At 51.0% G+C, this 14,267-nt stretch overlaps 1 protein-coding gene and 1 non-coding gene across 2 annotated transcripts in view; one reads left to right on the forward strand and one right to left on the reverse strand.

Moving 5' to 3' along the window:
- Window positions 1–14,267, reverse strand: part of SMIM17 (small integral membrane protein 17) — a 31,037-nt gene that overhangs the window by 4,219 nt on the left and 12,551 nt on the right. The window contains exons 3-4 of the mRNA XM_042917774.1: window positions 5,260–5,495; window positions 3,641–3,717 (exon numbers count right to left, since the gene is read on the reverse strand). Coding sequence (XP_042773708.1) covers window positions 3,641–3,717; window positions 5,260–5,422 — 240 coding nt within the window. The 5' untranslated portion in view covers window positions 5,423–5,495. The remainder of the gene's footprint in view (window positions 1–3,640; window positions 3,718–5,259; window positions 5,496–14,267) is intronic.
- On the forward strand, window positions 6,776–6,848 carry TRNAE-CUC. The gene has a single exon. It is a non-coding gene; the product is annotated as a tRNA-Glu (tRNA).

The following is a 14,267-nucleotide window of genomic DNA, read 5'->3' on the forward strand; positions in this document are numbered from 1 at the left end:
TGCAAGCAGGGGAGGAGCAGAGAGAGAGGGAGACACAGAATCCGAAGCAGGCTCCAGGCTCTGAGCTGTCAGCACAGAGCCCGATGTGGGGCTTGAATCCACGAACCATGAGATCATGACCTGAGCCAAAGTTGGACACCTGACCAACTGAGCCACCCAGGTGCCCCCAGTCTCAGCTTCTAAGGGGAAGAATGTCTACTAGGATATATGGCAACTTTTAAAAAACATAAAAACCATTTTGCTGAAGTACAATATGCAAAGAGAAAAGTGCACACGTTCTAATGGTACAGCCTGATGAATCCTCGGAAGGTGAGTGGCCCATGTCACCAGCTCCCAGAACAAGAAGCACATCATCCTCTGTGCCCCAAAGTCCTCCCCTCTCATACTCCCTCCCTCCTTCACCTAACCCCTCTCAAAGCTAACACTATTTCGACTTCTGATGGTGCAGACAAGTTCTGTCAGTACAGCAACTTTTACCCACTAGGAGTTATTTCTGGGGTTTGGCATTTCTCCCTTAACCTCACACACTTAGATGAGGTTTGCATTTGTGACAAATGCTTGTATTTTACAGGACAGAGTGATGGGACCATTTTCTCCTCCCTACTTTCCTGTGGGGCCACAGAGGGGGAACTTCTGCCCTCTTGGAAATGTCAGGAAAGTAACTCTTCTCCTTCCTTCCCCTCCTTCACTCACTCCCCGTATGAGAGGTGGAGTGACATCTGATTCGTGGGATGGACACAGGCCCTTATTCCTTATCCCTAGTCTTCCCTTGGGGGAGGACCAAGTCCCAGACAGGTAGAGTACCTTAAAATGGTCAAGAGACATACTGGATTCAAATCCCAGCCCCATCATTTACAAGCTGGGTGACCTAGGGAAAGTTGCTTAACTTCTCTGTGCCTTAGTTTCCCCATATTTAAAACGGGACCATAATAGATCCTCTCTCAAGGAACTGTTAAAAGGTTATCAAACAAAGGGCACCTGGGTGGCTCAGTCGGTTAAGCATCTGACTTCGGCTCAGGTCATGATCTCATGGTTCATGGGTTCAAGCCCCACATCAGGCTCTGTGCTGACAGCTCTGAGCCTGGAGCATCTTCAGATTCTGTGTCTCCCTTTCTCTCTGCCCCTCCCACACTCAAGCTCTGTCTTGCTTTCTCAAAAATGAATAAACGTTAAAAAATAAAACATTATCAAATAAATTGAGGAAGCTGCATGGGGAGGGCTATGGAGCCTGGCTACTGTTATTATTATTAATGGTCTGTGGTCCCACATGGCCTGATCCTCTTTGTTTTTGGGGGGAGGGGGCCACCCACAGGAGGGAGACGGTGTCCATGCAGGACCCACAGCCTGCCAATGAGAGGTGCCCCCCAGCATAATGCTCCATCAGTGCAGGTAAACGGGTCACGGCTCGGTGAATGAATGAATGAACAAACGAATGAATGTTATTGCAGAGGCCTCTAGGCACCTCCCCTGCCCTTACAGTGCCCTCTGAGAGTTTCCTTATCTTAAGGGAGAGGAGCCATTCTAACTACCTCACAGGGCTCGTGACTTAATATCGAGAGAGAGTGAAGGTTGGTGAATAAATGAATTAATAATGAGAAGCACTAAGAATTAAGTCAGGCTCACAACGCAACAAGGTGAATCATTCTCACCCGTTTTGTTTCCTGCCTGGAGGTTCCTGACTGGCTCCCACACCTATCCCTCCACCTCATCCAACCCCCTTCCTTCCACATGGGCTACCAGCGAGACTTCTGTGTATCTGCAAGCCCTTGAATGGCTCCCCACTGCCTGTAAGGCTCACCCAACCCCCGTGGCATGGAGCCTGGCAGCAAGAGGGCTCCTGTTAAAACCTAAGCTGGAACAGTTCCCTCCTGTGTCCAGAGCTCTCCTATAGCTCTCGCTGCACTCAGAGTAAAAACCAAATATAATTCTTACCATGGTCGACAGACACTGCATCATCCGTCACCTCTAGGGCCTTGTGTCCTCCTACTCTCCCACTCTTCTCCGGCCAACTGACCCCTACTGCTGTTCCGCACACGTGCCAGGCACACTCCTACACCAGGGCCTTTGCACTTGCTGTGCCCCTCGGCCTAGAACCTCTTCCCTGGACACCTGCCAGTCTCACTCTCCCACCTCCTTCGTGCCTTTACTCCGGTATCTCCCTCTCAGTGGGGACCTCCCTGGACACCTTTCCTAAAATGGCAACTCCTACCCCACTCCATACTCTTGAACCCCCTTCCTGCCTTATTTTTCTTGGTAGCACTTATTACCACCCAGCACGATTTGTAATTTAGCCACTGATTTTGCTTATTGTCTGTCTACCTCAGTGACTGTAAGTCCAATGAAGGGAGGTGCCATTTCTATCCGATCCACTGTTGTGCCTCAGTGTCTTGAACACTGCCTGGCACATAGTGTGTGCTCAATAAACAGTTGTGGAATGAATGAATGATCTCATTCCAGGCAGATTTTCACCCACATCCCCCACTGCTCTCCCCTCGAGTCCAATACCCCTCACCCCCCGCCCAACTATGCCATGCTACATCATGCCTCTGTGCCTTTGCAAATGCTGTTCCCTCTGCCTGGTCGGAGGAAAATCTGTTTCCTTCCCTGCTCTATAAATTCTTACCCCTAAAACCCGAGGTCTGTTGTTTCCCTATCTCCAGAATATTCTAGAATAAGCCTCTAGGCCCACATCGTTAACTTCTTCCCTTGAGCCGCTCCACTGTAGCCAGTATTTGTTTCTGCACTTTCACGGTTTCCTCCCTCCCCTCAGTGTGAGTCCGTAAATCGCTTTCCTGGCTTAAACCAATCTCAGTCGGATTTCTGACAGATGATTGGGAGATGGGACCCTCGTGTTGCTGACAGTGGTTATATGATTTTCCTAATGCATAAAATGAATGAATAAATAAAAGAACCACTGTTCATATTTAACATATTGATGTCTTATGTTCCCCAAAGAAAACATTAGGTGTTTCAATGAAGGAATGTGCTTGATAAATCTGCTTGGCTTCACGCATATTATTGGGATTAAAACCCAGGGAGTGGTTAGTGGATGGACGGGTATACGGACGGAGGGATGGCTGAGTGGATCGGTGAGTGGACAAGCGGATGGGCAGAGATGAACAGACGGATGGGTAGGCATGTGGGTGGGTGAGCAGGAACCAAATCCTGACCACGGCCAGGGGACGGAAACAGTGGGTCCGTGAATCAATGGATGGGTGGCTGGACAGGTGGGAATGTGAATGGATACGAGGATCAGGGAGTGGATAGAGAAGTGGACAGACAGATGAGGTAGATGAATGGACGGGCGGACGGAGGCATGGGTGGAGCGGGCAGATGTATGAGCGGGCAAATGAAAGGTTGGGTGGGTGAATGAGGGGACGGATGAATGAACGGTTACTTTGGGTTTATGAGTGAAGGTTTTGGGGTGTGTGTGGATGGAGGTACACATCACGTGGAGACCCCCCGTGCCACGTCTGACTACCACAGGGATATGTCCTGTTTCCAGGGGGAGGCTTCTTGGGGGCTCCCATTCCCCAAACGGACTTTCGGGAGGCGGGGGAATTCTGAGGCAAGGAACTGACGACCCACTGAGAGCTGCAGGGCGGGGGTTTGCGAAAGAGGAAGGAACCGTCCCGCATACCTGCGAGTCCTCTGACCCGTCATCTACGTCCGCCGAGGTCCACTCCTGGGCCAGCCCGGTCTCTTGAGAGGACAGACCTGAGGACAGCAGAAAGGAGCCAGGAGTGAGTGACCAGGCTGGCTGGGGTGGGCTCTGTTTGCTCGCCCCACCTGGCGTCCTGTCCCTTTTCTCCTGATTTCCCACGGCACGTGGCGCACGCACACACATTCTGGCCCACGTGGTTCAGGTAGGGCAGAGAGAACAGGAGACCTGAATTCCGGTCCTGTTTCTGTAATTACCTGGAAGATTTCAAGCGGGTCACCTGATGTGATCTGCCACCGGAACCTCTGTTCCTTCACCTGTCAAATGGGTAAAACGGTCCCTTCTCTCCAGGCCTCCCGCAAAACCCAGTGAGGTTTGATCCACGGAATGAAACCGGGATGAAGCAGGCTTCCCCAGCTTCCAGCCCCTGGTGGAGCAAACTCCCCACATGAGGACATCAACGTCCTTCTCACTCCTTAGCTGGTGAGAACTGGGGGTCAGGCCAAAGATCGGCATTTTCCAGTCTTCCTGCCCCCAGGCCCTGCTCGGAGCCCCCAACCCCCTCCCCACTACCAGGACGGACACCCATAGCATCCACGCCTCTGCCCGGCGGCTGTTCCTCCCCTCTGGGAGAAGGGAAGACCCTGCTCCCGTAGAAGGTCCAGTCCCCGTTCTGCTGCGGGGCTGCCTTTCGGGGGTCCGTGTCTCAGCAAATGGCACCACCCCTTGTCCGCAGTTTGAGCCCAAACCCCAGGCATTATCCTTGGTGTCTCTCTAGTCCACCCCTCCTCACCTCCATCAGCAAGAACTCACGTTCTCCCTGTGGTCACCATAACCTCCTGGAACACAGCAAGCTTGTCGCCACGGAGGGTCACTGCATGTGTGGCCCTGGCTTCTTATTTCAAAACTTGTTCGTTTTCGGTTTCTCCACTAAAATCTGAGCTCTACTGCGGCCATCTTGTTTGCCACTAGATCCTGGCACACAGTGGGCATGCTTGTGGTAGATTTTCGTCCCCAAGGGCCTTCAACTTGTTCATTGATCCCCACATCCACACCCCTGGGCGGTCCCCTCCCTCAGTGATGCTGAACTTGACCGAGTAGCTTATTTTGAGCAACGGCCCCTAAGCAAGTGGGTTGCCAGCACAGCTTAAAAAACTGCTTGTGAATGGAGGCCCTTCCCTCTCTCGCCCGCAATCAAGAGAAAACTCTCCTGAGACTGACCCCGAGCTGGCCCGGGCGACTCTCCTGAGAACCAGCCCGGGCTGGCCTGCGGGAAACAAGTGGCCTAAAGTCAGCACCGTCAAGCCAGCCAGACGTGCGGGGTCGACCAGCTGCCTCGCCAGCTCGCTGTGGCCGCAGGCGCAGATGCAGGCGAGGGAAGCCAGCCAGCGGTCCCCTGAGCCCACATCATCCTGTTGACCTGCAGAAGCGTGAGCGGAGAAATGACTGTTGCCTTAAGCCACTGAGTTTTGGGGCGACTCGCTCCACAGCAAAAGCTGACGGACACAAGGTCCATAAACATTTGTTGAATGAATGTTAATGAATGTTGCGTCTTCCCCACCCCACCCCCAACCTCCCATGGGACCCCCGCTCCTCACCTTTCTCGTCACCGTCACAGCCGGTGGCCCCGACCTCCACAGCCACCCAGTCTTTGGTGGGGGTGGCGCGCTTCTCCCAGGCCCTGCTCTCCCGAGGCAGCAGCGTCTTGGCCCTCTCGGGCTCCAGCAGCCCCCGAATCTGCTCAGGCCTGAGGCTCTGCATCTTCCCGGGAGGCGGGGCGAGCTCGTCTTTCTCCTCCGGTTCCCGTTGGGTTCCCGGGCACGGGACTCAGAACCTGAGGACCGACAAACATTTAGTCATTCAGCAAACACTTACAGTGTCACCTGTGTGCCAGGCACTCTTTCTAGGTGCCAGAGACAGTGCAGTGATGGAAGCAAAGCCCACTGCTCTTGTGGGGCTCACATTCCAGCAGGGGTGGGGGTGGGGAGAGCCAGACAGCGCACCACACGATGGTACGTGCTCTAGAGACCAATGAAGCAAGAAAGGGAATAGCAGTTTCAAGGGGGGGGGGGGGGGGGGCAGAGCGTGGTGCCTAAGTGGCCCAGGGGGTTAAGCCTCTGACCCTTGATTTCAGCTCAGGTCATGATCTCAAAGTTCCTGAGATCGAGCCCCATGTAGGGCTCTGCGCTGACATCTCGGAGCCAGCTTGGGATTCTCTCTCTCCCTGTCTGTCCCTTCCCTGTGCATGTGTGCTCACTCTCTCTCTCAAAATAAATAAACATTTAAAAATAAAATACTCCTTAAGATTCCTATTGTATATACTTTGTCAACCCAAAATTCAGAAGGTTGTTTGCAAGAAGCCGCCTGAACTACGTGGTGTAACCCTTTGAGACTCTAATGCTGGTTTACGTTCTTATTCTAGGAAACTGCATGTGTCATCAACCTTGTGTTATATTAACCTACTGAATGCCCTCGTGAATAGTAATTTTCTTTTTATGTTTTATTTATTTTTGAGACAGAGAGAGACAGAGCACAAGCAGGGGGAGGGGCAGAGAGAGGAGACACAGAATCAGAAGCAGACTCCGGGCTCTGAGCTGTCAGCACAGAGCCTGACGCGGGGCTCAAACCCACAAATCGTGAGATCATGACCTGAGCCGAAGTTGGACGTTCAACCAACTGAGCCACCCAGGTGCTCCGAATAGTAATTAAAAATAAAAAAATAAGTTCTCTTGGTGTGGAGGGAAAAAAAAAAGCCTTTCAAAGCATTTTCTTCTTTGATCAGGTTTATACAAATAAAACTTGTTACATCAAATTTTAAAACCACAGGGAATACAGCCTAGATTCAAAGAGATATTAGCATCTCCACAATCAAATGCATATGGGAACCATGTTTGGAGTCAGAATCAAAGACACCTGGTGTGAAAAAAAATTTTTTTAAGAAAATGGATTATGGACTGGGAGGTCAAGGCATTCTCATTGCTTCCGTTAGGTGTGGACACGGCCTTACGGACAGTTAAGAAAATGTCCATCTTAATTTTTTAGAGATGTTTTTGTAATATGTAAGAGTAAACTGACGTGATGGCTGAGATTTGCTCTAAAATACTTCTTAGGGGCGCCTGGCTGGCTCAGTGGGTAGAGCATGTGACTCTCAATCTCAGGGTCATGAGTTCAAGCCTCACGTTGGGCATTGGGTGTGGAGTCTACTTAAAAGTTGGGATGGGATGGGATGGGATGATAAGGTACTTCTGCAGTGAAGTCAAAAGAAGTAGACAACAGGGGGTCAGAACAAACAAATGATGATTTCTCAACCTGGAAAGTGGAAGATGGGGGCTCTCAGACCCATCCTTGGACCCGTGAGTAGATGTGAAATGTTTTCATAACAGAAACTAACATATGCTTGTGGATATGCAGACTATGTCCTTTGCTTCAACGTCACTAATCATCACGTAGGTCTTCCTTACGGACATGGGTGACTCACAGACCCTCGAAACCCAAATTCAAATGCATTTCCCCAGACACCTGTGCCCTCTCTCCCCCACCTCCTGCACATCCTGCCTCCTGGGTCCCCTGCTCTTGACCACGGCTCCACCATCCATCTTCCCCGCCACTGTCCACAAGCATCACTGTCCACTTGCCTCCTCACCCGCACATCCAAAGGACCGCTAAGCCCACCTGCTCTTGTCTTACAGAATGCTACCCCTGCTCTGCTCTAGGCCTGTCCAGTCCACTCCACCAATGACCCCACCAATCCTGTTCCCTAACCCCTCTCCCCAGTCCATCCCACCAGCTGCATGCACCTCAAGATCTCTGGTCACATGGGTGGAGGCAGGTTCCTAACGTGGCCTCAAAGCCTCCATCACCACATTCCCTACATTTTCCCTCCTTCAGGACAGTCCGGGAGGTGGTCTTAGACATACCTGAATAGCACTGAACCCCAAAGAGGCAAGGTTCCCCACCTCTTCAGCACCCTCTTTTATTGCTATTTAAAAATTGAGTTAAAATAGGAGCACCTGGGTGGTTCAGTGGGTTGAGCATCCAATTCTTGATTTTGGCTCAGGTGATGATCTCATGGTCGTGAGTTCGAGCCCCATGTCAGGCTCTGTGCTGACAGCTCACAGCCTAGAGCCTGCTTCAGATTGTGTGTCTCCCTCTCTGTGCCCCTCCCCTGACCACATTAAAAAGAACTCTTTAGACACCGTGTTAGTTTCTTATGGCTGCTGCAGCAAATTACCACAAATTGGGTGGCTTAAGACAACGCAAATTTATCATCTTACAGTCCTGCAGCTCAGAAGTCTGAAATGGGTCTCAGTGGAATAAAATCAAGGCGTCTCAGGGCCGTGCTCCTTCTGGAGGTTCTGGGGGAGAATCAGTCTCCTTGCCTTCTCAAGTATCTTAGGCCGCCTGCATTGCTTGGCCCCGTGGCCCCTTCCTCCATCTTTAAAGCCAGCATCGGCCATTTGAGCGTTTTCACACTGCGTGTGAGACTCTCCCTCACCTCCCTCTTCCACTTTTAAGGGTCCTTATGATTGCACTACCCCCACACAAATAATCCAGGATCATGCCCCCATCCCAAATCTCAGTTGATTAGCAACCTTAATGTCATCTGCAGCCTTAATCTTCCCTCACCCTGTGACCAACGTATTCACACCATCTGGGGGTGAGGGCGTGGACATCTTTCTGCCCACCACAGGTGTCAAATAAAAATGCTAGAAGGGAAAAAAAAAGGTGGGGGGGGGGATTTAAAGGATAAAGAGTAGGTGAAAGCTGGGTGAATGTTAGGGTGTTGCTGGAGGAGAGAACAGTCGCAAAGGTAGGAAAAGAATGCATGGCACTAATGAGATAGTCACTGCTGCTAGCAGGGCAAGGCACGGGCGTGACGGCGTGGGGTGAATTTCAGCTCTGCCACACATTAGCGGCGTGACCTTAGGCAGGTCGCTTAAGATTCCCCACATTTTGGGGCGCCTGGGTGACTCAGTCAGTTAAGGGTCCGACTCTTGATTTCGGCTCAGGGCACGATCTCCCAGTTCGTGGGTTCGAACCCCAAGTCGGGCTCTGCACCGACAGTGCGGAGCCTACTTGGGATTCTTTCCCTCCCTCTCCCCCTCCTCTGCACCCCCCCAAATAAACAAACTTGAAAAAAATTGTCCCCATCTCAATGTGCTCATCTGTCAAATGGGGGTGTGTATAGTGGCATCAGCTATCTCACAGACTTGTGGTGCGTTTTCTTCTGAAACTGAAGGAGATTAATGCCCAGGAGTGCCTGATGAGTGGGGGAACCAATTGGTTCTCCCTCTACCTGACTTGTCCTTGCCCTTCTGTGTCGGCTTCTAGAAACTGTGCCCACACCTCAAGGCTGAGCCGAGACATCACTTCCTGTGGGACCCTGTTAACACCTGCCACCCACGAGTGCTGGAATGGAAATGACTTTTTCAAAGCATTTCTCAGCCAGAACTTTGTGCAAGGCCTGTACTGGGCACCTGAGGATGCACCGGACACCTTCAGTAGCTCCCATTCTCACGCGGGAGAAGGAGAAGTGAGCAGAGAGGAGCAAGGAGAGCAGCAGACCCGGTGTTGCAGCAGAGGGGAACCCTGGGGGTAAGGCTCCACCTCCAGGAGTTTGGCGTAAAACACAAATGGGATGGATCCAGAAAGCTAAATAAAGGGTCCCTCCCCACCCACACCTCCCGCTTTTACTTTCATTGTTTTTTTTTTTTTTTTTTTTTAGTGTTTTTTATTCATTTTTGAGAGGCAGAGACAGAGCACGAGCAGGAGAGGGGCAGAGAGAGAGGGAGACACAGAATCGGAAGCAGCCTCCAGGCTCTGAGCTGTCAGCGCTGAGCCCGACGCAGGGCTCAAACTCACAGACTGTGAGATCATGACCTGAGCTGAAGCCAGACACTTAACCGACTGAGCCACCCAGGTGCCCCTACTTTCACTGTTTGAAAGTGAAAATTAACTATGAGGCTAGAGAAACACTTCTCTGTTGTAAGGGAAACAGGGGCAAATGCCAACACGAGCAGTGCATGATATGGGCAGAGGTGATAGAGAGTAGTAGGGACTGTGGCAAAGGAGACTGTGTCTAGGAAGCAGCCCCATTCCGCCCTACCCATATTTGCAGAGTGAAAATGTGGGCCCAGTGTCTCCTAGCTTCTGATTTCTCAAGAGAACACTGGAAGTCTATAGGTTCAGATGACATCTCCCACATTTTAAAATGCCAATACTTTCAAACGTTTAAAAGGAAGACACCAGGCCAGTGAGCCAAAGAGCACAGGTCGTGGGGCTGTGAGTTTGCAATCAAGGTGTGCGCTGGGGATAGGGAGAGGAGGCCGTGAGCACAAACATTTTCCAAGGGAAAAGAAAATACTGGCCTTCATGGAAAAGTTAGTGAAACAGCACGAGTGGGGGGGTCCCGTTTGGTTCTTCTTTCCTTTTCCTTTCTCTCTCTGTCTACCTTTTTCGTTTTTAATATGAATATATAATCCTGTGTTCAGGCTAATGGGAAGGAAGGCCCAGGAAGAGGGGTGGCCAATGGAGAAGACAGGAGCCCTGGGATCCAGGTCAGAAGAGGCTGGATCTGGTTGGATGGAGACGGGAGGAGGGGAGGGACAGAGCGAAATCTGCGGGGCTGACAAGGGTGTGTGTGTGGAATTCACACCGCACAGCCTCCCTGTCCTCCGAGAAATAGCAAACAGGTCATCCGCGAAGAAGAAACCAGGGGGATGCGGTAACAACAGTAACAGTATCAGCAACACGGGCAGCCACCTTTTCCAGGAGCGCTCCGGTGTGCCAGGCCTGGGGCGCACGCCCCACCCTCTTCCTAACGGATTCCTCTCCATAATTCTCCGCAGCAGATACTGACACGCCCATTTTGCAGACGGAGAAGGCCCTCGATCAAAGCCACACAGCTAATCGGAGCTGGGCGGGGATGCAAACGTGTCCGATTCCCGCGCCTGTGCGCAGCGCCACTGTAGGGCGGTACACGCGCGCCCAGACACACAACGCACACTCGCGCAAGTGCACACGCGGGCGGGCACAGGGACACGGCGTGATGCACGCATTGGGGGGGACCGACCGAGATGCCAAGACCCCCGCGAGACCTGGGCGCACGTGCATGCGGCAACCCACGAGGCTGCGCAACGCGGGGTCATTCCCCTCCTCGCACGGGGCCAGGCGCACAGGCTCGGACAAACAGACCCGACCCAGCCCCAGCCCGGTCACTCTTCCAGTAGAGGGGCTTGGAGACCCCCTCCCCGGGCCTACACCTCTGCTTCCACCCCCAGACACAGACAACTCGCACACATTCACACGCGCGCTCCTGAGGTCGCCGCCCGCGTCCCCCTTCCCTCCCCCGCCCAGCCCAGTTTCCCAGCCCCACTTCCCGCCCGCGGGGGTCCCTCGGAGGACTCACCCTCCCCAACCAGACCCAGTCCGGGCACTGCAGAGCGGGCGCAGCAGCTACCGCGGCTGCGCAGACGTGGAGGCAGCAGGGGAGGGGGGAAGGTGGAAGAGGCGGATGGCCTTCTCGCCTCCTCCCCTCTCCGCTCGGCTCCGGGGAGCAGCGCCTGCAGTAGCGTAGGGAACCGAGCGGAGGGGCCCCAGGTTCCCTACCCAACCGAGTCGGCTGCGGTGCGGTTGCGGGGCTTGTGCCGATAGGCCACAGTGGGATGAGCCGCCCATCCTCCGCTGTTGGGAACCGAGGTTCTGTCCTACTTCCCCTGCTGCAGCTGCGTGCCAAGCCCACCAACTTTCTTGGCTCGTGGTAGTTCTCTACTCCACAACCCTGGGTCAGGGTAGGAGGGAGGAGGAAGGACTTGGAGCAGAGGTGTGGCAGCCCCTGGGACCCGGAGGCCAGGCTGCCTAGGGTCAGAGGCTGGCGCTACCATTTGCTCCTAGGGTGTTTTTGGGTGTGTCACTTAGCATGTCTGGGCCCCGGTTTCCCATTCTGTTAAGTGGGAATGATTATACTTACCACCTCCCAGGTAAAAAAAAAAAAAAAAAAAATACATATGGTGCTTGTATGGTGTTTAGAACAGTGCCTAACAGTTGCTACTATTATCACCGTTGTTCGAGTTTTACAATGTAATCGCTACCTGACAAATTGCTCTCGGGGAAGCTACATCAAATTTTTAGATTTTTGATAACGCCATGGGTGGGGGGGAGAAAGTGGTTTTCTTTTTGGTCTTCTTTTCATTTCATTACGTGTTTGTTGATCAGTTATCTTCTGTTTGTGAATTGGTTGTTCATACCTTCCCTGCCTTACTCTGTGTAGCGTTTACTTCTTGATTTATAGGCATTCTTTATATATTCTGAATACTGATCCTTTGCCTGTTACTTTACCTGTGGCAGATATCTTCTCCTGGCCTGTCACTTGTCTTTTCACTTTGCTTACACAGTACCTCAAATTTTGGGTTTTGATAAAGTAAAAGCTATCTGTTTTTCCTACTTTCATAAACACACTTTCTTCTACAGTCTCATACTTTACAGTCTTGTTTTACGTTTAGTTTGTTGTACTGCTGGAACTTTTTGGAATAGTGTAAAGTAAAAACTTAACTTTATATTCCAAATGGATAGACAGTTGAATAATTCTGGTTTCCCAGAAAAGCAGTCAAAATAACTGTCATTTATCCAACCAATTTGATGAGCAAAGGCATCAAATGTCCATTATTTCATTTCATTCAAAGGCCCCAAGTGGTAGGTATTATTATCCCCATTTAACAGAGAAGGGAACTAAGGCATGAAGGAATTAAAGGATTTGTCCAGAGGACACATGGCAAGAATATGGGAGGATAGAGATTGGTTTCCTTAGGCATTTCCGTATTTGCCACATAATTCGGAGGGGAAGCTTTCTTTGTTTAGAAGTTTAGGAAATGATGGGGCACCTGTGTGGCTCAGTCACTTGGGTGTCCAACTTTGGCTCAAATCATGATCTTGCAATTCGTGGGTTTGAGCCCCGCCTTGGGCTCTGTGTTGATAGCTCAGAGCCTAAAGCCTGCTTCAGATTCTGTGTCTCCCTCTCTCTCTGCCACTCCCCAGCTCAGGCTGTCTGTCTGTCTGTCTCTCTCTCTTAAAAGTAAACAAACACTTAAAAAATAATTTAAAAAAGAAGTTTAAGAGATGAACTTCCAGCCATTCCCAGCATAGTTCGGTGTGAAGAAGGGATAGGCGGGGGGAGGTGGATTTAGATAAAGGCCCTTCATTCACCCCTTCACCACTTCCTTTGATAGCAAAACGTCCTGTGCAGGACACTAGGGGAGCTGCCCAGCCCATGGAGCCTTTGATGGGCTTGAGAGGTTGGCTTCCAGACCTAGATCCACTGTGCACCAGCTGTGTAACTGTGGGAGGTGAATTAACTGGGTCTCCGTTTCCTTATCTATAAAATAAGGACAATAACAGTTCCTAACTCATAGGGTTATCATCAACATCAAAGGACTTAATACATGCACACTGCATACAGATTGAGCCATTGTTATTGATCACCAGATCCTCAACTTGGGGGAAAATTCCAGGTGTGATCCTGATAGTTCAGATGATTAAAGGTTGCTCTTGGGGCACCTGGGTGGCTCACTTCAGCTCAGGTCATGATCTCACATATTGTGGGTTCAAGCCCTGCACTGGGCTCTGTGCTGATAGCTCAGAGCCTGGAGCCTGCTTCAGATTCTGTGTCTCCCTCTCTCTCTGTCCCCCACTTGCCCACACACTCTGTCTCTCTCTCTCAAAAATAAACATTAAAAACTTAAAAATAAATAAAAATAAAAAGCTGTTATGTTGCAGATGTCGTTCTGAGTGCCACGACAGTTGAGGCCTGTGTCTTAATGGAGTTTATAGTCTAGTGAAATGAAGCAGACAAACCAATAAATACAGGAAAAAATGTAGTTTGTGTTAATTCAATGAATTACATGAAATAGATCGACATGATAGTAACTGTGAGGCCACTTTAGACGAGAGTGGTCAGGAGAGGTCTTTTTGAAAAGGTGGCATTTTGGGATCAGACCTGAAGGGGGAAAAGGAGCCAGTTATGCAAGAATTCATGGCAGAAAGGACAGCAGGGCCTGAGGAACAACAAGGAGGCCAATGTAACCAGAGTGGTCAGAGAAGGGAGAGAGTAACAGGATATAGGATCAGTCATCCAGGGTCTTGAAAGCCACAGTGACATCTTTGAATGTTATTGTAAGTGCACCGGGAAGTTACCGAAGGGCATTGAGGAAGGCTGTGATATAATCCAGTTTACATTTTCAAGGCATGACTGGAACTGTTGTGTGGGGAAAACTCTAGAAGGGGCAATGGGTAAAATGGGAGTATCAGTTAAGAGGCTGCTGCAATCAACCAGGTAAAACATGATGGTAGTCTGGCAGCAGGGGGGAGGGCAGTGGACAGATGCAGGATACACTTTAGAGATGGGGCTGAGAGGACTCACTAATGGATGGCATGTGAAAGGTAGGAAAAAGGAAGGAATCAAGGCAGACTTTTGGACATTGAGCCTAAGCAACTACGTGCTCTATGGTGAATGAAGAGAGTAGACCAACTTTGTGTGTGTGTGTGTGTGTGTGTGTGTGTGTGTGTGTGTGTGTGTGTGAGAGAGAGAGAGAGAGAGAGAGAGAGAGAGAGA

The sequence above is a fragment of the Panthera leo genome, chromosome E2 (assembly GCF_018350215.1).
Source record: "Panthera leo isolate Ple1 chromosome E2, P.leo_Ple1_pat1.1, whole genome shotgun sequence".
Taxonomy (NCBI): Eukaryota; Metazoa; Chordata; class Mammalia; order Carnivora; family Felidae; genus Panthera; species Panthera leo.